The sequence below is a fragment of the Lutra lutra genome, chromosome 8 (assembly GCF_902655055.1).
Source record: "Lutra lutra chromosome 8, mLutLut1.2, whole genome shotgun sequence".
NCBI lineage: Eukaryota > Metazoa > Chordata > Mammalia > Carnivora > Mustelidae > Lutra > Lutra lutra.
In genome coordinates this window covers 104,133,109-104,157,760 of record NC_062285.1, presented here as the reverse complement: position 1 = coordinate 104,157,760, position 24,652 = coordinate 104,133,109, and the positions used below count along the sequence as shown (strand labels likewise).

Here is a 24,652-nt window from a genome sequence, read left to right as displayed (position 1 = left end):
TGATGTTCTGCAAATGATCTCTCCACTCCACTCTAGCAATGTACAGAGAGTTTGGTCCCACTTCTCCACCTTGGACACTACCCTCTCAAACAAGCTTATACTCGCTGCCTCACATCGGCACGCTGGATTAAGACCAAACCAAACCAGATACAACTATTGAAAATACAAGCATTGACGTTTCCACAGATGGGTTCTGACAGGACTTCTAAATATTCTACTATCCCCTGAGAATATGGTTTCTGGGAACTGAGAAACACACATCTTTTGCATCGCAATGTCTAGAATGACTCTGGCTACATTGGGTGCCTTTAGTTATCACCATCTTTAGTGTCTAAAAATCTAGATGAATGCAAATGATGGGTTAGTTGATTATTCGTAGAAAAATCACAAAACATGATGAGAGTCAAGATTTCTGACTCTGAATTAAATGTTTTTTTTTCTTCCATTATACCCCTCCTTTATAAATGTCACATTAATGGGCATAGATATGTTATGTATTTTACAAATTGAAAAATAAAGCCCAGATGAATTATAAAGATGTCCCCCACATCTCTCAAATTTTAGTCTCCATCTTCTTCACTTGGTCAAGATCTTTCCAGTGGGAAAACATCCCAAAATGAAATTCACAACTTCACTTCTCATTTCTATACTAAGGATTCCTATTTTGATCTTTTCAGCCTCCACTTGTCTTCAAGACTCTAGTGCTACATTTCCAACTGTTTCATCTGTTCCTCAAAAACCCCACACATTTAAATTGCACTATATATAACCAAGTAATCTTCAAAGGACTTGAAAAGCAGAAAGAAAAAGAAAACTTGGTAGAAAGTATGTAGTACATTACATCTAAAGGGAAAACAAATTCTAAGTGTGAGGCAGTATTTTGTCTTTACCGGATTACACAAACCCTTGGGTTATCTACTTCCTTCCTTGGTCACCAAATAGCTTCTAATTAATCTGGCTTCCCAGGAAGCTCCTCACCTGAAAAAGTGGTTCTTCTTGAATTTAATATATTTGCTTTACAGAAGCTAACGTTCTGTTGCTATCTCCACATACAGAAACATTTTTATTCAATTTATATGTATTGAGAATGCACTATATTCTAAGCCTTGAAATTGAACAATTAAGTGGCATAAGATAAGCATATAAAATAGCTATCTTATTATAGAATATAATTATATATGATTTCTAGAAAAGCCAATAAATCAGATTCTTGACCTAGTCTGAAGAACCAGAAAGGCTTGCCTAAAGTAATAGCATTTGAGAATGTGTAAGGGCCTTAAGGTAAAAGGAAGTAAATTACTGTAAAAGAAATATTATTTCAAACCCGGTCTGGGATAAAACATTATTGCTTTGATATAATTAGTAATCTCCTTATTTGAATAAATTAGAACTCTGATAATTGTTTAATTATTTATGGGATCAATATTGGTCTTAGGAGACCAATCACTCATACATCCATCTGACAGCCACGAGTCTGCAGACCTTGAAACTGAGTATTTTTTGTCTAATCTATAGTCTATACATGCCTCTACTAGGAGAGAAACTTTTAAATTGGCCCACTAGAGGTTTTTCCCACGCAGGAAGGTTATAATAAACCTCTGACATGTGCTCAGAGCTAAATTGTCTAGAAAGTTGTTGTTATTGCCTCAAGAATTCCTTCTAGGTCTATAATTAGGTTAACATCATATAGAACACAACCAAAATGGGGGCACTGGATGTAGTGAAAAAGAAAACCAAGGGGTAAGTAAAATCGAGATCAAGCAAGCAATTGTTCTTTGATATTTGGATCTTACTCATAAACACAAGATATAAAAAAGATAGGGGGGTGATCATATTTACATTTTATAGTAACCAGTTTTTCTAGGATATGCTATCCAATAGGAATATAAATACGTGGGTCACCAATACAGCAACAGATTTAATGTAAATTTTCTAGCAGTCGCGGTAGAAAAAGTAAAGAGGATCAGGTAAATTAATTATATACCACAATTAATATAACCCAAGATATTGACAGGGTTTTCATTTTAACATGTAATGAATGTAAAAAATTATTTACTCAGTTGTTCATCAACTTCAACTCAATACTGTGCTCTTCTAGAATAGAAGGTGGATTGTTGAAAGTTCCAGTAACAAGGGTTTATTGTTATTTTTTACAATTTTATGGAAAACAACTTGAGAACTTTCATTTTTCCTCTAATAAGATTATAGTTCAAAATGTACTGTTTAATTATGAATATGCTCTCTTATTGATGAGTGTTCGCATAAATAAGAGATAATGGATGCTACATGAGGAGATCCTCCACATCATTATCCAGATCATTTCTAACAAATTAAAAATAACATTGCATTCAGAAATGCAATATTTTATCTGTTAATGCCTCCCGTCATCCAAAAAACCAAAACACAATGGAAGCTTCTTTTAAAACATCTTGGCTTATCAAAGGCATAACATTAACAGTTTTAAAGGTAGTTTATTTCTTACAAAAATGTACGGGTTTTTTAAATGTGAAAATCCAAAAGGCTGAAATGAAAGCATCTGAATTTCTCCAAATTCAAATATAATTCACTTGGCCATTAATTCTATCAGTGCCTGAATACAATCTTATGAAGAGATACTATAATTATCCCATTTTACAGATGAGAAAACTGGATGAAAGATGTACTTTTAGCAAGACTAAGGTATTACCTTGGATGTATTTACAAATTGAATCCTGAAAATATGTGTTGTACTACTGATATAATTAACTTATTATAATGACACTGTCATTGCAGCAACTAATATTTGTTCAAATTTTCCTGAGTAGGCATTGTTTTAAAAGCTTTACAGATCCAAACCTAATCCCCCAGCATCCCTATAGGTAGATACGCTTACTATAAACACCATTTTTTAAATGAGGGAATTAAAAGATAAATTCTTTAAAAAAAATTTTTAGTAAGTTGAAATGCTTCACACATTGTTCTCAAGAATGTTTCAAAATAGTCTAATACATATTTTATAATTATTAGTTTATAATAATAGTTGTAAAAGCAGCTACATCTATGGAGGGCTTTGTAAATGTTGGGCACTGTTCCAGGCATTTGGATGTAATAACTTACTTGATCATCATGGTAATCTGTGAGAGGGGGGATACTATTACTATCAGTATTTTATAGGTGAGAAACGGAGGCATCCAGAATGTGGGTAAACGGGCCAACATCACACACACATAAGAATGACAGCGGGATTCCTATAGTGCATGTGTCAAAATTGTATTCAAGTTTTGTATTAATTCAGTACTTACCTGGTTAGGATGAAAGGTGGAAATTTCCTTCATTTTCCAAACTGTGAATGAAGAAACGAATGCATCAATTTTGGATGATTGACCCATTTTAACTAATGCCTTCCCCCTCCACACTGTCCTAATTCAAAAGTTTTCCTGTTTTAAAAACCAAAACCCTACGTGTATCATCCAAATGTACATTCTTATTACTGGGGTTGTAGCTCAAGATATTTCTTTTAAAAGTCTAATTTTAAAGGGAGTTTTCTTTTTCTAATCTCTATTAAAAAGTTAAGCAGCACCAAAAAAATTATTTGGCTTTAACATAATCTTTTAGAACTAAAAGTTTAGTAGAGGATTTAGTGAAATATAAGCAAAGAAACACTTAATAAGTTGATTTAACTACTATCAACTTTCTATTTTATAGTAACTTTTATTTTATAATCAAGCATTTAGATAGACTAGTGAGAGTTTCCTAAAAATATTCACTGAATAAACTTCATTAAAAAGTGTATCTTGGGCCTTTAGTTAATTTATTTACTCAAAGCTATGTGGTCCTCTCTCTAAGGTATATAAAAGAAACATTTACATACATCCCTACTGATGGCACATTAATAGTACAAAGAAGGGGCGCCTGGGTGGCTCAGTGGGTTAAATCCTCTGCCTTTGGCTCAGGTCATAGTCTCAGGGTCCTAGGATTGTGCCCCTCGTCGGGCTTTCTGCTCAGCGGGGAGCCTGCTTCCCTCTCTCTCTTCCTGCCTCTCTGCCTACTTGTGATCTGTCAAATTAATGAAATCTTAAAAAAAAAAAAATAGTACAAGCAACATTTTAAGGCTGGACACTTTTGGTGCACGATTATTCAGTTTTTCTCCATATATAGATACCACACCTTGTTGTCAATAAATAATTCCACTTTAATGGCAAAGTAATAATTTAGACAGATACAGGGTGCACATTTGCAAAAAAATATATGCAAGCTGGTTTACAAGCTAGAGGAACAATAAACCAATAGAAAATACATCATCCAGTTAAGTCCATTGACACCAAGTACTTATTATTGGGGCTTTACAAAGACTACAAAACTTTTCAGATGATTTATTTCACTGTTTCTGCCTATTTACATGATATGTTACATCAAAAATGTACAAAATATAAAATGTATACAGACAAATGTTTCACAAACTAGTTTAAGTTGTAAACTAGGTGAACCTACTGGGATGTATTGCAGGAATTTGTGTTTATGATCATGTTTGGACTGTGTTTCTCAAAATGACAGGGAAAGATTAGCAATTTCTTTTAGATCACGTATCATACAAGGGCAACTAGTCACTCATCCAGCTACATATACTGATGTTTTAGGACAGCTCTGATCCATGTTTGAGGCTTCAAAGTCAGGGTGACAATTCTATGTGCATAAATTCAGTTCAGTTTTCCCTTGGGGCAATAGCACCGTGTAGGACCTATAGACTTAGCGACACTCTGAAAAGGGCTCAGAGGTCTTGTGTTGTTGTTGTTCTCTAGCAACTGACCCACGGGTGGTCACAGAGAGTAGCACCAATGGCACATCACGAAAGCAACCCATCTTCGCGCGCCTAGAACAAGTCTACAGCATGGCCTAGCCCTTCGGTTCGGAAAACTCAAAACCCCGTCCTCTTGTGTGTGGTGGTAACTTCTCCCATGATCCCAACTGGTTTTCATGCACGCTCTTTAAAGCCTGCCACAACAGATGCACTTTCGGACATTTTTACTTTTCCAAAAATGTATTGGCTTCATGTACAGTTTTGAAGCATGCTCACTCTAGCACTGATAGCTCCTGCATCGTCATAACCACTGTAAATACAGGACAAACACACCAGATAATAACAGCTTTGAGGGTTTGCATTCTGTATTTGTTTGCAATGTATAGGAAATCTCAGCAAGTGAAACACCTCTTAACACCAACAGGATTAAAGTACATTTGTGTGTGTGTGTGTTTGTTTCAATTTGTGCAAGATTTTTTAAATGATTATTTACAATACCTACCCAGTAGACTGTGCAAATCTAACCTTCTTTTACAGTATAAACGCTTCCGCTTCCACAGTGACGTCACTGCTTCAGTGTTCTTTAATGCTGAATTTCTCATGTACAACGATAGTAATCAAAACAACATGCTCAAAACCAAGAGGAATAGTAAGAAGAAGAATAAAAAGAGTAGGGGAGGAAAAGCCAAATAGTTGTGCTCATGTTGCAACTAGTGCTTCCAGCTCTGCTGGGTAAGAATTCCCATTCTCCCTCCTTCTACAACTTTTTTGCCTAGAACTGGATGGAGGTGAGCCACATGTCTTTGCTTTGAAGTGACGGTCAAAGAGGGTTTCTGGGTTAACTTGAACTTTGGAGGACAGATGATCTATTCCCAAAGCAAAAACACTGATTTTTTTTTTCTCTTCTCCAATTCTTAAAAAAAAAAAAAAAAAAGAACCCCCAAACCCCAAAAACTGAAACAGATATCTAGAGGTGAGGCTACTGTGTTAACTTGTGTTGCTTGGTTAGAAATGAAAAGACAGTGGAGATTACCAATGGTTTAGGATTTAAACCAACTCTTAAACTGTCATAGAAATCTGTTTTAAGGCAGTGAGACAGCACCATAGGAAATGTTCCTTCTTTCACTGAAAAGGCTCCAACGAATAAAGCCCTAAGAAAGCCTTTTGTCAGTGTTGACTAATAATTGGTATAAAACTCTTGTTAAGGGAGTGGGCAGGTGGTTTAAAACAACCTTATAAAACCTGTGGTAAAAACAACCTTATAAAACCTGTGACTCATACACGAGAAAGTTGGCGGAGCACATCGTGTGAACGTGGCAGTTAAGAATGACATTGGCACGTCTCCAGCTTGCCGTGCTCGCGTCTGCCGGGCGGTGGCGCGATTCCGCTTGTGCTGCCGGAGGACTGGCCTCTTGGCTTCCTTTCGGACTGGGGTGAGCGCACAGCACAAACACTGCTGGAGCCCTGTAACCAGCACCATGTGGCACGAGGGAGGCTGGACGGAGAAGAAGGGGCCCCGCTCGGGGAGGACGGGCCCCCTCAGAGGAAACGAAAGGAAGGGACAAAGAAAGGGCTGCATTGTAAACTTTTAAAGAGGAAAAAACAGAAAGTCCAGTTTGGCTACCCCATGTGCAATCTATTCAGTTGCCCTGTCCTTAGGGTCCTTTCCAGTTGAGTAATGGAGCCGGACACCACTCCACGGATATAAAAAAAAAAAAAAAATGCCTAGAAATAAAATAAAGTTAAGCTTGCATTTCAGTCGAGCATCTTGGCGGTTCAGACTTCGCTCTGCTCCTCGGAGACCACGACTCTGGGTCAGGGCCCTTGACAGGGTGCTTTCCTACTGGCAGTGGTTTCGTGAAAATACCTTCCTTCCTTGTTAAACCTTTAGCAAAAGCATCCTCTCTTCCCCTAACTTCTTTTACCCCCTAGAGAGTAGATTCAAGAGATGAATCTAAAATGTCGTCATGGTGGCTGGTGCTATCGCTGTCACAGCTTTGTGTGCCCGAGTAATTGGCTGCTTCTTGGAGTTTCATTAGCATATTCATCTGAAGAAAGAAAAAGAGACATCGATGTAGGCAGTGATGCAGTGAGCCAGCCAGCCCCATAAAACACACGGCCCGGAGCCACACGGAGGCAGCGCGCCTCATCCCATCCGAGGGAGACGGGGAAACAATGTCACGTCTGCATGAATCGCCTCCGGCTCCTATCCCGGTTCTGCCCGAACACCGCTACGACATCAAACCATAAGGACCAAACAGGGCCTCTAGAGAGCTCTTTTATTTGGGGTTGTGAATGAATACGGCTCCAGCAGGGAGACTGGGAAAGAAACTGTATCACAGCTGGACATCTGGGCTCGGTGCTGGAGAGCACGCCAAGCTTCTCGGCTTTTTGGTGCGGAGCAGCAGAAAGCATTGAATGGCAAGTGAAAGTCGTGGATGTTCATACACACACAGACGCGCACGCGAGCGCGTGCACACGATCCCGCGAGATAAGGAGGGGATGGACTGGAATGACGCCAGCTGCTGCACACAAACGCACCATCTGCTGTTTAGGGGCTGACCTCGAAAGGGGTCACTGAATGAAGCCGACCATGAGTGTTTGAGGAGGGAGAGGGAGAGGATCACTGTCAAGTTTCTGTTGTTGTTGAATTTCTGGCTAAAATATGATTGATCTATCACTGAAAACAAAAGCCACCTTCTGGAACAATAGCAGCTGTCTCGGGTTTCCCCGTTGATAGGACAATGGTAATGTTTGTTCCAGAAAAAGGGACATACGCCTGAGAGCACCTGGGGAGAAAGACAGCTAGCGTTTCCATGTACTACAAAATAAAAGGCAGCCAGCTTGCTGGCTTTTGATAGATCTTCAGATCCACTGTTAGAGGAAAAAGGAAAGACTGCTTAAAAGCAAATTGTGGATAACCTGTTCAATGATTTTATTAGAAAGTGCAGGAAAACTGGCATGGGTCTTCATGAATGAAGTAAGACTTGTTTTCTTGTCGAGGGTTTCTAGAAGTGGTCCTAATCTTTATGTTGTTTAATGCATAGTCATTTTATTATTTTATAAAGTAATCCAAGTTGTTCCTTTTTTTCTTTCCCAAATTAGAGGACTGGAGAATCTGATCCAATAAAAAAGAGAAATCTAAAAAAAGGATTCCTTAGACATATGTTAGGCTATGGATGCTTGTGTGTTCTGTGTAAAATGCATGTTGAATAAATGCCTGTGAAATAGATGATAGATGATAATCAACAATTTTAGCAAGCAGGCCTTTCTGACAGAGAGGCTACAGTGATAGCGTATTTTAAAGTCATTTTAATATTCTTCAAGACAACATTTTTAAATATAATTGTTAGGCTAACTCTCTGAATTGATTAAATCAACTATATACAGACATGAAATGAAAGTAGTTAGTGACAGCCTATCAAACCCAATAAAGCAAAAGCCAAATGTCTCCATAAACATGTACTTTCTCTCTCTTCTTATCCCTCTCTCTCTGTCTCTCACCCACACCCCCCACCCCATGCACATTCATATTGCCTCCCTCCTTTCTGATATCAGTTCCTCCATCATTAGTCACTGGCTGTATGTTCAAGCATTTGGGTGAAGATAATTTGTAAAAGACCATTGTGTGTTGAGTGTCCTCCTGATTTAATAAGAGTAGAAATTGTAAATGAGGTCTATTTTAAGGGTTATGATTCTAACCTCAGTCAAATATTTGAAATCACTTGAATGCTGAATGCTGTAGAAGTTTTATGGTGTAATAGAAGCATCTAAAGTCTTGATTTTTTAAAATGGTGCCATATAGTAAATACACTTTATTAGACTAAGTTCCAAGTCTTAGATTCATAATAAATGTACACATGGGATTTAATTTGCCTTCTCATAGTGTTGCTTTGTGCATTCAAGTCAAAGGGGATTACAAGAGGGGGCAAGGTTACAAATATGATCCAATAGTCACTGGGATAGATCATTATTCTCTGCAAAAGAATGTCCTTCCTCTCCTCTCCTCTGGTTTCCCCACATTCATAATCATAAATATAATGTCTATCATTTGTAACACATTGCTCAGTTCCTTATCACCTCTGCTATTACCAATCTGCTGGGCTCCTAGCCTCCATCCTCTCTTCTTTAATCTGTCTTCTGCTCTGTTACCAAAGAGATCTTTATAACCTGCAAATCCAGATAACATAAGTCCCCTGACCAAACACCTTTGATAGCTCTTCATTATCTGTGTGATAAAGTTTTAACTTCCTACGAAGATAAACAAGCCTTGGCAGACTTTTGTAGCTCTATTTCTTCTTGCAGACTTTTGTAGTTCTAACTTTTCTTGCCCTTTTTGTTCTAATCCCATCAATCTGCAGATAGCATTTTTATTCATATTCATTTTTCTTACAGTGTTCTAAATTCACCTGCTGCTTCCTTAATTTTGGATGTTCTCCATCCAATCACATGATGGAACATCTGTTCTTCCTTCTAGATGCAGCTCAAGAGTCTCCTCCTTTATAAAGCTTTTTCCTAATCACTTCCTCAGTGGACTCACAACTTTATCTAGCATGTGACTCTACCATTACTTTACTGTAATTTAAATAGGTAGACCTCTCTTTCCAGTAATGAACTGTGAGCTTCTTGAGACCAAATATGGTATTTTATTTATCTTTTTTATTTATCTACCAAGTCTTAGCCATGAGGATATACTTATTAATACTTGTTGAAAGAATGAATGCATTTGTTGATGAGGAATAAAATACTGTGAGATGCACCAAAAACTTGTATCCTTGTTCATATCCAACATATTTCTGACATTAAATAGTGGATTTTTTCCAAATATTTTTGATTTAGATTGGACTGCAAATATATTTTTACTCGATACCAGTAATTATAGAACTATAACAAAATAAAAGCAGATAGAATATTTATTTTCTTATCAGAAGGTGCCTGATCCAAAGATTTACTTTTAGATGATAAGTCTTTTGTTATTTAGCACACCATAATCTCCTGTTTCTTAAGATGTTTAGTTGAGCAGCCATTTAAGAATCAGATTTTTTAACCCCAGTTTTTATTCAGTATGGGAGACTCTGTACTAGAAGACAGAGCATTCAGAGCCAGGGAAGAGTGCTAAATGGGTTTAGCTGATCGGAACCGGGAAGTTGAGGGCATCCCGTAAGGGTCCCTTACTCGACAGTTTAATTTTTCAAAACAAACTCTATAAAGCTTCTCCTTACCTGGAACAGACACAGTATATCAACACACAAAGGCAAGACTAGAGTTTATAAAATTCAGATGTAATAACCCATACTTGTATCCTAAAGTTAATATTTTCTCTTAAATTTGAACCATTCTATAGGCAATTAGTTAGTATTTGCTCACAATTATGCTGCATCTAAACCAATTCTTCCATTACTATTGATTTCAAGTTATGTATGAGCTAAAGGGCCAACTACCTGTTAGAAAAAGAAAGATCCAGGCCCTTAAGGATTTTATGGTCTAGAGCAAAAGTCCAATTTGGAAGTCCTATATGAGTTCTCTGGACTCTAAGCAGACCTTTGTAAATATTTCCATTACTCTATGGAACCCTTTGAAATAGTATGCACAATTTTCTGCCTGCGTGTGTGTGTGCGCGCGCGTGTGTGCGCGCGCGTGCACGCATGTCTTTTGCCCTGGAAAAGATCTTAAAAATCTATCATCTTGTTCACATGTAACCACCAAAATATTAAGACTGGTCAGCTGAGATGATAATGTATATATGTTGGGTTGTGAGTATACTAGTATTCCAAAAAATATCAAATCACTTTATATTCTTGGGTATGTCACAGGTTATGATTTTTAATAATTTCCTTTTTTGTTTTAAATAACATAATGGCCTTTATTTCAGTATTTTTTTCTGTATTGATTGTACAGGTCCAGTGATTTCTGTAACCATAGAATGGTAAGCTAATAAATGCATTACACCTGACACCAATCTATATAAATTCATCTATAAACATGAAAAAAATAGATGAAAAATAAAATATTTTTCCTAATAATACTACTTACTTAATATTCTCAGAGTACTCATAGTTTGGAGTTTTACTGACCTTTATTAAACCATACAGAACTACAAATTAAGAAAGACAGGGAGAATCAGGGAGAATAATTTCCCTTTGATTTCCAAGTCAGTTTAGTCTTCTCAACTGTAGGCAACAAAAGACTAATTGTAAATCTAGTCAGACTAGTTGATATATGTAAAATATTATATTAAGAACAAAATCTGGTTTTCTCTTAAATACCTAGTGAATCGAGTCATGTAATGTTGAAGACTTATGAATTTACGTAATTTTCTGCATAATAAAATAAAAATTATGGTCTCAGAGTTCAGCCTGATTTTAGTGTTTCTTGATTGTTAAGCATATAAGTTTGGTCTTTCATTTTTAAGAATTTAACCTAAGGAAAGTAAGCCAAAGGAAAAAGAGTTAAAACCAGAATACCTGTATCCGAGCAGTCCCAAATACCACCTAAGATAACTAGTATCTTTGATACAAATGACTAAATATTGATGACAACACACTGTAGTTAAGATTATATTAGAAAAATCACACATCAGCTTCTTACCAGAGGATCCCCTTCTGTGTCACTTTGTGGAATGTGCTTTGAGGTTGTGGCTTCCTTAGTGGATATGCAGCCCTCATACCCAACATCTTCTGGTCTCAACTGAAGTAATGCTGGACCATCCTGAGGCAGAGATGCTGAGCTCCATGGGTATGTGTCAAGCACCCACTTTGAGGGGTCTTCCCAAGGTGCCCGTTTCCCATACATCTACAAAATGATTACATATTTAATACATATCTAATACATTCCTACTCAGTAAAAAAGGTGACCACTAATTGAGTGATTCCTTTGCACATTGAGTTCTTATGGAACTTTCAAGAGAATTGTGTCCATATACAATTTTCCAGTTTGTAAATATATGTCTGTCCACCTAACTCTCTTTAAACTTGAAGGAGAGATAAAATACAGATGAACATCTGGGATAGATAGTCAGCATTTGGGAGAGAATACAAAGGGGATTTATTTTAAATGCATATTGAATTCACTGCCCATATTTATCTTTATTAGTGATTTTATAAACCAAAAGAAAACTCACAGTTGAGGAAGGAAAGTTCCAGTGATGGAGAATTGAAGAAAGCTGTGCTAGGCACTAAACAGAGTTCTCTACTAAGGTGCACTTTGCAAAGATGATAAATACAGTAAGAGAATTTCTCTTTTTCAACCTCACTCTACTCAAAGTTTCTTTGAAAATAAAAATAATTTCTCTGATAATCATTTTCTCTGGATTAATTTCCTCTAATAATCTCATTGGTTCCTGTAAAAACTCTTTTTAGATGTTTATTTATAAGGCCAACAGTAAAAGAAGAGGAAAATGGGAAATGAAAGCATTCATGTGGTCAGGACCCAAAAGGAAGCAAAGAGTCAGTAAGAAAGAGATGATAATGGTTCAAGTACTGGTAGTGGAGGAAAGGGAGAAGATGAATGTAAGACATGTTACAAATTTTTAATTAGGAAGGGCACACTGCAGAAACAGAGGTGGAATGGACTTTATTAACAAGTACCAGGCTGCAGGGGGACAGAAAGAAAAGCTAAAATGAAGAGAAGAGGGCAGTAACATGGGCAAACTAGGTCTTTGATGTACTTCCCCCCCCTGTCTTGACCTCCTCCTCCCCCCCTCCTACAAGCCTGGTTACCAGGTGCATATATGGTCTCAGCACACTGGGAGGTGTTCTACATGGCCTACTGTGGGTCAGTGATCAAAAGCAAAATGGTGGATACTGACACCACAGAAGGCACATGAATTGCCTTGGAGTTACCTTTCGGGTTTCTTCCAGAGGAACTGTATGAGGTTGTGTCAGCCTTGCCTTGAGATAAAGAGAAAGAAAGAAAGAGACAAAGAGAAAGCAAGCAAGCAAGCAAGCAAGCAGGCCAGGTCCTGATATCTGCATATCCCTTGGGAGATGAAGGCAGGAGTAGCAATCACTATCACTATATAACAGATATATAGTTTTTATGGCTAGCGAGAGTTTTGAAGCAAAAGTTTTTCTCAGTTAAAAACCTACTTTATAAAGCAAAAGACACAGCTTGCCATACAACTTAAGCTAACTGAAGGAAAATGTGTCATTCTTGGAAAGTAAATTTTATACAAAAAATATGAAGGTCTAGAATCAACTGATGCCAGCCCTTTAAAGAATCATACAAGACAGCAAAATTGGAGGTGACCAATAAAATGCTCATTGGTCCAATACTAAATTTCAGTGTAGAACAGATATTATAGAAAAATAATTGAAAGAAGATTTAAATATTAAAATATTATAAAATTATAAAATATTAAATATTTAAATAATTAGAATAATATGAATTTGCTGTTGCCATTTCGATAAAGGTAGAATCATCAGAATGAAAATCAGAATCCATTTTATCACCGGTGTTTTCTTCCAACTAGAACATCTGGCAGAGAGCATTCCCTATGGTTCCTCATCAGAGCATGCATTTGAAAAGAGATTTTTCTATTCCACTCAACTCAGAGTTTCATCTTTGCAAGAAGACTTTGTTTTTCACCCCTTGCTCCAATTCAAGGTTCTTTGTTACCAGTAGATCCAAGGGAATTGTTCGTAACACACATGATTCCTTTTCTTCCTTTTCTTACAGAAAACATACATGGAACACCCCAGAAATATCATCTGCCAATGGGCTTGTGGCTGAGCACATCCTTCAGTAGCAATGAGAAATGTCTACCTATTTTTCTTATCTCTCCTGGGTACTGGGCTTCCCCCCTACATTCCCTACACATTACAGTTGATTCAGCATTTACACTAACCGACTACTAAACATCTAGAACCACAAAGAGAAACGAGATATTTTTTTCTCCTCTTCAAAAATAATTTTAAAGTATCTCTTAGTTTTTGTCTGGGAAACCGGTATTACTCTAAGGGTTATACTTTTGCCTAAATGGAAGCTGTATAAAATTCTAATTCTCCAGATAGTGTTTTAAAAATAATATTGACTTAAACATTTTTAAAAAAAGAACTGAAACAGTTTTTTAAAAATTAGACTTAAGGAAGCTAAGCAGTGTTAGGTATTGCTATTTTTGAGTTTACGCAGTCTTCTTTTCCTTTATCTGTATTAGCAAACACATAGGAAATAAAGAGATTTTATACGTAAAAACTTGGATGACAGCTTATTAATACTGAAACTATATGAAGAGAACTTTCATTTATGGAGTATTATGCCTCCATCAGAAAGGATGAATACCCAACTTTTGTAGCAACATGGACGGGACTGGAAGAGATTATGCTGAGTGAAATAAGTCAAGCAGAGAGAGTCAATTATCATATGATTTCACTTATTTGTGGAGCATAACAAATAACATGGAGGACATGAGGAGATGGAGAGGAGAAGGGAGTTGAGGGAGATTGGAAGGGGAGGTGAACCATGAGAGACTATGGACTCTGAAAAACAACCTGAGGGTTTTGAAGGGGCGGGAGGTGGGAGGTTGGGGGAACCAGGTGGTGGGTATTGGGGAGGGCATGTATTGCATGGAGCACTGGGTGTGATGCAAAAACAATGAATACTGTTACGCTGAAAAGAAATTTTAAAAAATAATAATAAATAAATAAATATTGGTTTTAAAAATATGACTTCTAGCATATTATAAACTTTCACATAAATTTCTTTTTTGTATAAAATGATTGACATTGAGAAATTCAACTCACACCTTAGCATAACAGTTTCAGAGGAACCCAGAAAAGTGAGATGTTATATTTAAAAAATATAAACCTTTGGTATAGTCTTTTATTTTATTGGAACCAAACAACAACTGGCTCATAGCCTTCAAATAGGAAACTGTATTACTTAAATCTGGAATAAAACCAGTAGATAGCATGCTCTAGGATCATTATCTCTGAAGATTCTGAGCACATCTTCCAAATATTTATTCATCATGTTCACCAGAACCATCGTGATGGTTCTAAATACTGCCATTCTGCTCTCCTAGGTGAGGACAGTGGGCCGCTCAAAGGAAAGGATAGGAAGGAGTATAGATCACCAGTGACTTTTTAAAGGGTAAATACCTAATGCACTATTGCAGATGACAAATGTGAAAAGCAAGAACTGTATCTTAATTCTAGTAGCAGTTGCAATAATCAGAGATAGAGATGCCTAAGCAAAAACTTCCTAAACTTTGGCCGAGTTGTAGAAAAGATTAAATTCTTTACAATAAGCTGGATGATTATGAATTAAAAATCTTAAAGATTCAACCTTGAGGTTTACAATTCTACAATTTCATGAAAGCTCAAATCCAATTTGAGGAGATAGTAAATTTCGTTGAGAAACAGAATTTTCTTATTAGTGATGTATTTTGAATTTTCCATTAAGAGTACATAGAAGAGACAGCGTAGGGCCTCATGACATGAGGTAGATGAGAGGAACAGCAGGAATGCTGCTAAATCAACCTGCCATAGATTTTAAAAAGTCAATTGCCTTAGAATGTAGAGCATTCCCTCAAAATAGTAAAGGATCCTACGAGTGAGGTTAAAGGGTTTCAAACAATGAACATACTAAAAACAGGGAACCAGTAAGCAGAAACTACTTGTTGCAAACTATATGTTAAGAGAAGAAATGATCAAGGCCCATTTAACATGTCTGTTTTATAAGATACAGAACTGTCCAATTAGCTGGCTTTCAACTGGTTGCTAATTCCCATGGCAATAAGTTTGTTTGGCCTTAAATGGGTAGTTGTTAGAATAAAGGTTTTCTCCTTCTCCCACATATTTATTTTCAGAACAGAATACACAATAAATAGTTACATACTAGTTGATCTTTAAAACTTGACCAATATGTTTATATAGTTCATGCCTTTAGTTTCTGTATAAATGCCCAAAGAAAAGAATGTTTTTTGCTTCAAAGGACGATTTTGCTTGTTTTTAAACAGTAAAGAATATTGAATACTATACCTGAAGACCTTCTCTCACTGCCTCCAGAATGTAAGGTACCAAAGAATAGTTCCAGAGATCCATGAACCACACTCTAGAACCTTCTACATCCATAGGGCAAGGAAGGAAAAGTCGGGGGCCTAAGAAGAAGCAAACCATTTTGAGAACCATTACATGTAACAACCTAAACACATAAATATTTGCAACATAATTTGGGGGGAATTAATAATATATCTTGCAGGATTCTTAAACAATTACAATCTTAGCCATCTTGATTATTATCAAAGTATGTTTTTCTGAAGACTCAAACTCCTGAACTCCTCTTCCTTTTACCCTAAGATCTTAACATAAGAACATAACTTATTAGAATTAAGAGAAACCCTAAAGGTCATAATCCAGTCAACCTGCCCCACTTTACAGATGATGAAACTGTGCTGAACTAAATTCCCAAGTATAAAATATGTTATTATTTGCAGAGTGGGACTCAGCTTTGGTCTTTTTTTTTTTTTTTTAAACATTTATTTATTTGACAGAGATCACAAGTAGGCAGAGAGGCAGGCAGAGAGAGAAGAGGAAGCAGGCTCTTCACGGAGCAGAAAGCCCGATGCGGGGCTCAATCCCAGGACCCTGGGACCATGACCTGAGCCGAAGGCAGAGGCTCTAACCCACTGAGCCACCCAGGCGCCCCTCAGCTTTGGTCTTTTGATCTCAATTATCAAATTCTTCTTTTTCATTTACCTTGTATCTTTGGTGAACATATCTTTATAATCCAGCAAAATAGGAAAGAGACTTTTATACATGCAATTTAAGAAGGATTAGAAAAATAAACATTTTTATGCCAACCAAAGAGAATTAATTCAGTTTTGCCTTGATGAAAAATATGAAACACCTCAGTTATCCATAAAACACCTAAATTATCTCTAACTAAAATCTTCTCTCATAACTATATTTGATGTGAACCATTGGTTAAAATTTGTTTTTTTATCATAAAAAGGGAATTTAAACAGATATAACTTATTTCAAGTGGTTATCTGATTTTTAAATATTTGGCTATATTAAACCATGTGATTTCAGTCAAATCTTAGAAAACCATAATTGTCAGGCATAATGAATCTAATCAGACATATAAAGCTTAGAAGAAGGCAAACTTTCAGAAGGAAAAAAGAAAACTTAAATCTTTGGGAGCATGAAAAAAATTAGCTTTGCTTGTTATTTTCTACCATCCAATCTGGCCATCTTACCACGTACTCTTAGTTCCTGGAAAATGGCATATTGCAGTTTTGGAACTCACCAATGGTAACATCAGAAGAACTGTGTGTTTCCAAAAAACTGTTGAGATGATGCCATGTCTTAGGAATCCAATCTATAATTTTGACTAAGTCATTATTGCGTATATTCCTTTCAATCTCTATCTCTATCAGTTTCCGTCGAAGGTATCTACCTAAAAAGCCTTTCACTGGTTCTGTGTGGTTTGCACATAGCACCCACCTACAAAAAGACAAAAAAAAAATTATATATATACATATATATATTCAGAAATCTTTAAATAAATTAAGTTTTAAGTCCACAGTATTCTCTTTCCAATATAAATAAAGAATGTTCCTATGTCAATTGGTGGCTCATTTTAATGATCAAAGGGGTTAGGAGATCTCTTAGCATTAGAGGTATACAAAATAACTTTTCTTTTTAAGCTAAAGCAAAGCTCATGTGCGTCAGAAGTGAGTGGGAGTCTACACGCTGAGTACTCTTCTGTAGGAGAATCACAAATCCTGAAATAGGAACTCTTTTCACATTCCTCACACTTTGAAGAAAAGTGCTCTACTTTAGTTGGTGACATAGTGAGCAGGACAAACATTTCTTTCCCTTCCTTTCTTTTTTCTTTTCTCTTTCTTTCTTTCTTTTTTTTTTTTTTTAAAGAAACAATTCCGATTACAGGTTGAAGATCACAAAATGTCTGCTTGAGAAAGTGTCAGAAGAAGTGAGAATTATTTTCACAACACAGGTCACCACTGGAAGGATCTGTCAATGTACAAATGGAAAAACACTAACCAAAAGCAAACAGAAAGAGACAATACAACAAAACAAAACAAAGCATTCAATTTATCTTTACCTGAAATTGTGATGCAGCTCTAGATTTGGTGATGAAGAAACTCCCTGATTCATTGTTCCAATAATATATGGACTGGAAAATAAAATTAAATACGTTGATGTGCTGAAGGTAGAAGAGATTAGTCTATTAAAATCGCCTTAAAAAACAATGTAGGTATATATGGATTATTCCAGTTAACATTAGGCTTTAAGAGGGTGATTTTGTAATGTTAGGTGGAAAAATAACAAAGATCATTGAGCTGGAAATTTGGATTTGGGCTTCTACTTTCAGCTCTAGCATCCTAGGAGAATCATTTTACCTTTCTGAATCTGAGTTTACTCATCTAAAAAATAAAAAGGTTAGATGGAATAATCACAGTAATCTCATTTTACTCTAACATCTTGGGACTCTTATGATTATAATCAAATTCATTAATTTTCCCTCTTTCATTATTTCATAGATATTTTAAAGTTTCTTAATGACGAGAACATTTGTATTCTTGTTTCAAAGCTTATCTTATGATGATCTACTTTTAACATATAAAAAATCTCTAGCAGAGATTAATAGGGATATGCACCATTAAAACTAATATTTAGGTTGCTCTTATATGTCTTTCCTTTAGAGGCCATCTTTAGTGGGTTTTCAGATTTTTTTATACCCTACTTCAACCTTTACTTTCATTGTAAATAGTTAAAAGTTAGACTCATTAATGATGATATATCTGAATGCTTTAAATTTATCTTTACAGAAGGTTGAATTTAAACTTCGATATGGAGGAAAAGTGAAACCAGAGCTCAGAGCTTCATTTTAATTCTTAATTTCCTTGATCCAAATGTTCTGTCATTGACATTGGTCTCCCAGACCTTCCACATATCCATAGAAGCTAACGCCATCAAGTAAATCATGTTTCCATAAAAGTTGCTTGGAACATAATTGCTGAATGAATAAATAGATGTTTCAAGAAATGCACAGGGATTTTTTTTGGGGGGGAAATATGTTCTAATATTAATGAAGGCTTCTTACATTCATGGCATCCACCATAGGTTTAAAAAGGTATAAAGACATTAGAAACAAATCTGGTCATTTTTTTCATATTTCATCACTCAAAATATTTCATAAGCATACCATTTGTTGTATTTACAGTTGAGAAAACCATTGAAGATATCACTCAAAGAGCCCACATGATGAAGATTATCAAGAATTATTACAACAGGGAGTTCTACACCATTATTATCTGCACTGCACTGTTCAGCCAGGTTAGCAAGATACTGTTGCAACTCCTTGGGAAAAAATAAAGGAAACAAATACATCAGTGATTGATTTATACCAATGGCAAACAATTCATACTTTAGGAATAGCACACTTTGTCTGCCATCCAGTAACTTTGATTAAAACCCATAGGTCATGGCGCTGATATAAAACAAAGCAAAGAAATATAATGCTGAGAGGATATATTTTTTAAAGAAAAGAGCAAAGAGAAAAGCCAATACAGAACAGCTGCTGCAAATAGAAAATTTTGAAAACAAAAGCATGTTTCTCAGTTGTTGTGTCCCCTTAAAAAAGAAAAAAAAAAAAGAGGGGGCAGTGAGTTCTGCATATGAGCACTTATAATAAACCATAAATATTGAGACTTCATTCTTGCTTTTGGTATTACAATGATAAAAGTGGATTTCATCAAACCTTATAATAAATCCAAGGAGGCACACCTAAATTTCCACTAATACTTAAAATGTCTTAATTCTAGTTCATTTCAATAGGGTACATGAACTCACAGCCCCAGGACTTAGAGAGATGGATGGCTATTATTTATAATCTGTATGCAACTTCTGTGATTTTAAACAAAGAAAAAATTTGCTATAGTTCTCTGGGTCACTTGACATTAGCATTTAGCATTTCTTGAGCTTATTGGTTTTTTTTTTAAAGGTATTATTCCTTTCTAATAGCTTTTAATCTAAATATGGTAACCAGTTCATTGATTGACTGCTCTCACAGATGGGTAGGCCAGACACATAATTAGGTTTCTTAAAATTATCCTAATCAGTAAGAACATTTCCATAATATTTGCATATTTACAATGACATTTTCAATTTGTAAATCCTGGTCAGGGTTAAAAAACAATTCCACGATTCCAATTTCTGGCAGCCAGGTAGGTGAATATGGATACCACTTATCCTAGAGGCCGCCTCCCTCTGTCTGTAATACTACTTTTAGAACTAAAAGAAGAAAAGGTTAAAAAAACAGTGGCCAGGGTTTTGAGGCATTTAGTAATATATTAAGTTCAAATATAAAATTTATTAGAAAACTAATGGACTGGATATCTTACATTGAGCCAATCACATTGAACAAATATAGCCTAAATCAAAGAATACAGAAAAATATGCTTAAACTAATGAATAGTCTGGAGAATTTCATTCATCTTAAAAGACAAAAATGGAATTTATATCAATAATTTACCCATGTTAAGTCATTCATTCATTTATAAAACACTGACTGCCTATCTTCTACATTCATTGCTCTAGACAATCCCCTGAGGTGTACAAAAATAATGGATCATCATTCAAGTTATTAAGTTGAACATTAATTATGACTGAATCAAGTACTTTTCTTGGCATAGGTGTTAAAAAGACTTCCCTTGTAGGCTTTAAGATGGTCACATTAGGTACTAAAATTTAAATATGATAAATCATTTGAATATGATATCATAATATATTATGAGCTATGAGAGGTCAGGAGAGATTTTGCCTAGGTGGCCGGTTTCAAGGAAAGCTTTCTAGAGAAGGAAATGCTGGAGCTTGGGAGGGTGATACATAACTCATGGTTATGGTAGGTACATACATAACTAATGGTAGGTACATACATAACTAATAAATGTACAAAATGCAATACAAAACATCCCATTAGAGAGGTTAAAAGGAGAGTTGTGGTCTGTAGGAAGAAGAAAGATTAATTCCAACTGGGGGATCCTGATGGACTTACATAGCGAGGTGAAATTTGAGATGAATTCTGAACAGTGAGTAGAATTCTAAATGATAATTGCGCAGTTATTTATCCTTTCCAAACACCTTAGCAAGCACTTATTATGCTCCAGGTACTCTTGGTATTAAGGATTCAGAGAATATTTCTCCATTCCAGGAATTTAGAATTGATAAGCAGAAAGGCAGTTCAAAAAGTAAACCACAAAAACAGTGTGGTAAGTTGAAATGCACAAAACACTATAGGGAAACTTAAGAGAGGCACCTCATCCAGACTTGTTCAGAGAACAGGGTCCTTGGGGACAAACTATTGAAGTACAAATAATAAAGAGTGAAAGCTGGAAGGTATGAGTGTGTGATGTGTTTGGGGAAAAATAAGTGCTCTGTTTTTATAAGAGAAATTGTGCATGGCAGTGGTGTTGCAATGAAAAAGAAAATAGACTTTGAATCCATGCAAAAAAATTTGGATCTTTCTACATAAACAAATGTGAACCAAGAACTTTTTTTTTTTTCAGTAGGGAAAGAGCAATTTATTTATCAAAGGTAACAGAAATACCAAAGAGATAATGATTAATTAGAAATGGAAAAGCATTCAAGAAGCTTATTACCCAGAATACTGGGTTACGTGTGTGTGTGTGTGTGTGTGTGTGTGTGTGTGTGTGTGTGTAAAAAACCAAACTGTAATTCACAGTAGAAAAAACAATGTAGGGTGCCTAGGTGGATCAGTGGGTTAAGCCTCTGCCTTCGGCTCGGGTTGTGGTCTCAGGGGTCCTGGGATCAGCCCCCCTGTTGGGCTCTCTGCTCAGCGGGGAGCCTGCTTCCCCCTCTCTCTCTGCCTGCCTCTCTGCCTACTTGTGATCTCTCTCTCTCTCTCTGTCAAATAAATAAATAAATAAATAATCTTTTAAAAACCACAAAAAACAATGTATCTGTGATGGCTGGGTGGCACAGAGGGTTAAGCACCTGCCTTCAGCTTATCCCAGGGTCCTGGGATTCAGTCCCTCATCGGGCTCCTTGCTCAGTGTGGAGCTTGCTTCTCCTTCTCCCTCTGCCTCTCTCTCTGACAAATAAATAAATAAAATCTTTTAAAAAATAATGTATTGGGGTGCCTGGGTGGCTCAGTGGGTTAAAGCCTCTGCCTTCAGCTCATGTTATGATCCCGGGGTCCTGGGATCGAGCCCCACATTGGGCTCTCTGCTCTGTGGGGAGCCTGCTTTCTCCTCTCTCTCTGCCTGCTTGTGATCTCTGTCAAATAAATAAATAAAATCTTTAAAAAAATAATGTATTAAGAAAGTATACATGAAAGATTTTGTTCAAAGCATGTAAACCTTACTTGTACTGCCGAAAAAGACTTTCTGGTGGTAGTATTATTTTCTACTAACCTTTTATTTTTAGGATTAGGTAATGTTTTGATGCTTAAAAATGGAAGAAGAGCTTTCCAAATAGAGGGAAAAAAGTAATTAAAGGCAGAAACATAAAAAAAGTGGTAAGAAAGAAACTAGTAGTATATGTTTTGTGAATATAAATAATGTTAAGTAAGTTGGAAAGAAGTGTTTGCAACCTGGTATGATTTGAAAGGTTACTGGATTTTTCCTACTGGCAGCAAAGAAACAATGAATGTACTCAATGGGCCCTGAGTAATGTAGTCAGAATCATGATTTCAAAATGTGGTAAGTATATTGTAGAGGAGAAGAGGAACCAGTCAAGAGAATAACAAAACTGCTGAAGCCAAGAGAAAATATGGGACTCAACAGGGATGGTGCAGGTGTGGGAAGATTTTGACTTTGTACAGAAAAGAATAGAAAAATGTTGCAGGATTTAATGCAGTCGGACTTTAAAATGAAAAGATACCATATTTTTCATGAGATGAAGGGAAAAATGAGAAAGAGAGAGAAGGAAGATTTAACAGAAGTTGTGAATCAAGCAGTTAGAAAACAGTTGCTGTCATCCAAGTGATAGTGTTAATTTTGGTGGGAGGGTGATGGTAGCGGAGATGGACGCAAGAAGATGGATTTGGTATTTTTTCAGAGCTGAACCTGGGTTTTCTAAACTTGTGTACTTGGTAGAAACATATCTGTATGCTAAGGGAAAGGCCTACTATTCAGGAGGGTGGACATGGCTAGCAGTGTCCAATGTGAATCAATGCAAATTGAAATGAGGGGAGTCATCCAGGTGAGAACAGAAGTGGGAGAGAACAGAATGTTGGGTCATCTTTTCATTTACCAGTAGGTGAAGGAGACTGAGAAGGAGCTTGCTGGAGGGTAAGAAGGAAACAGAATGATAATCTCAAAAATTAGAGGAATTTCTAGAAAGGGAGGATTGTCTATAGCAATTTGCTATCCATAAGCAATAAAGAGAGAAAGAGAGAGAGGGAGAGATACAGAGAAAAGAAGCAAAGGGCATTGAACTTGGTAATTAAGACATCACTGAGGGATTGTGGGAAAGTAGGGCTGTTCGATTCTCATGATTCTCTCTCATCTTGAGAAGGGCAGTAGTCCCCTTCGGGAATCTAATGAAAGCTATGGACCAGTTGCAAGTGGACAAAGTCATACACAAATAATTTTGTCATATAACTTGAGTTTTTCTCAGACCCTTTTGAAATCACTTTATAACCCCCACTACTACTTAATTGGGGTTCAATCTTAGATCGAAGTACTGATGCATTAGCATTAAAATTTTCATGCCCAAGATCTAATTAGGCAAAAGAAAACAGGTATATCTATCAGATGGACATTGATAATTAGATGAATCCCATACTCTAAAAATATACGGAGAAATCGGCAGTTCTGTAAAAGCTGTTGATCATTGCCTTCTCTGGTTTTGACCCTAGACCCAAAAAAATGAATCTGCCAAGACCAGTTTTCTGATCTTTTCCTACCTAACATTCCAAGTGTTTTCATCTGGCCACATATTATTTACTAAAGCCATCTCTAGCCTTCTGGGCTCATTATATCAAATGTCACAAAGTGTAATTGTTTATGTGTACTGCTCTCGATCAAAATATCCCAGCTGGCAGCTCCAGGGAGGGCTTCGAGAGCGGGAAGAGGGACAGAATGTAAAATGCAGGGGGTACCAAACACGTGAAAAGATTTTTTTTTTCTTTTGATAGTTTTATTGTTTGACGTTTTTTTGAATCCATAAGTGTTTTTTTGGCTTTGTTCCTTCATTGCTTCCTATAGCCTAGCATATCGCCCATCAGCCATGACATGGCTTCATTTTTCAGGGACAGGATTTATTACTTCATGCCTCATTCCCACTTTACTTTAGTAAATCTACACTGCGAGCAGCTGTCCCTCAGACAGTCTCAACTACTCATCCCCATTCCTTTATACCATTCTCACTTACCCGCTCCTCACATAAAAGCAAACCAATGCAAACAAAAACCATTGCAGATTCTCTGAGAATTTGGCAAGAATTGGCTAAATTCTCTAGCAACAACGGTATCCCGCATTGCCGACAGCTCATTCATATCTTACAACAGAAAGAAACAATATACGTTTGTTAGTTGTATTTTGTGCTTTCTTGATACTAAATGCCACATGATTTGTCCAGGGATTTTTCCTATTACTACTTCTGAGCCTCATTAATTCTGTTCCAATGCTCTTGGCTAGGCTTTATTTTTCATTATTTTTTGTAATAACAAACATTAAGCTCACCTATTAATGACACAAGTGATTTTATTCAGGAAAAGAAGAAAAATAAGAGTGCTGGTTATATTTGGTGACAATTTTTTTTAAAGATTAGTATAATATTATTGATTAAGAACATCTCCAAACACTAAACAGTTTTTTTTTTCTAAACAGTTTTTTGACTGAAATAAAAAGAACCTAAATATAACAGTAGATTTGAGGAGTGA

At 36.2% G+C, this 24,652-nt stretch overlaps 1 protein-coding gene across 3 annotated transcripts in view; it reads right to left on the bottom strand.

The window, feature by feature from the left end:
• Positions 1-4,150: 4,150 nt before the first annotated feature.
• NAV3 (neuron navigator 3) overlaps positions 4,151-24,652 on the bottom strand; it is a 617,699-nt gene continuing 597,197 nt past the window's right edge. For all 3 annotated transcript variants that reach the window (XM_047741951.1, XM_047741949.1, XM_047741950.1), the window contains 6 exons: positions 18,950-19,104; positions 17,846-17,917; positions 17,027-17,223; positions 15,757-15,875; positions 11,366-11,569; positions 4,151-6,825 (listed from right to left, as the gene is read on the bottom strand). In XM_047741951.1, the coding sequence (XP_047597907.1) occupies positions 6,706-6,825; positions 11,366-11,569; positions 15,757-15,875; positions 17,027-17,223; positions 17,846-17,917; positions 18,950-19,104 (867 nt within the window). In that variant the 3' untranslated portion in view covers positions 4,151-6,705. The remainder of the gene's footprint in view (positions 6,826-11,365; positions 11,570-15,756; positions 15,876-17,026; positions 17,224-17,845; positions 17,918-18,949; positions 19,105-24,652) is intronic.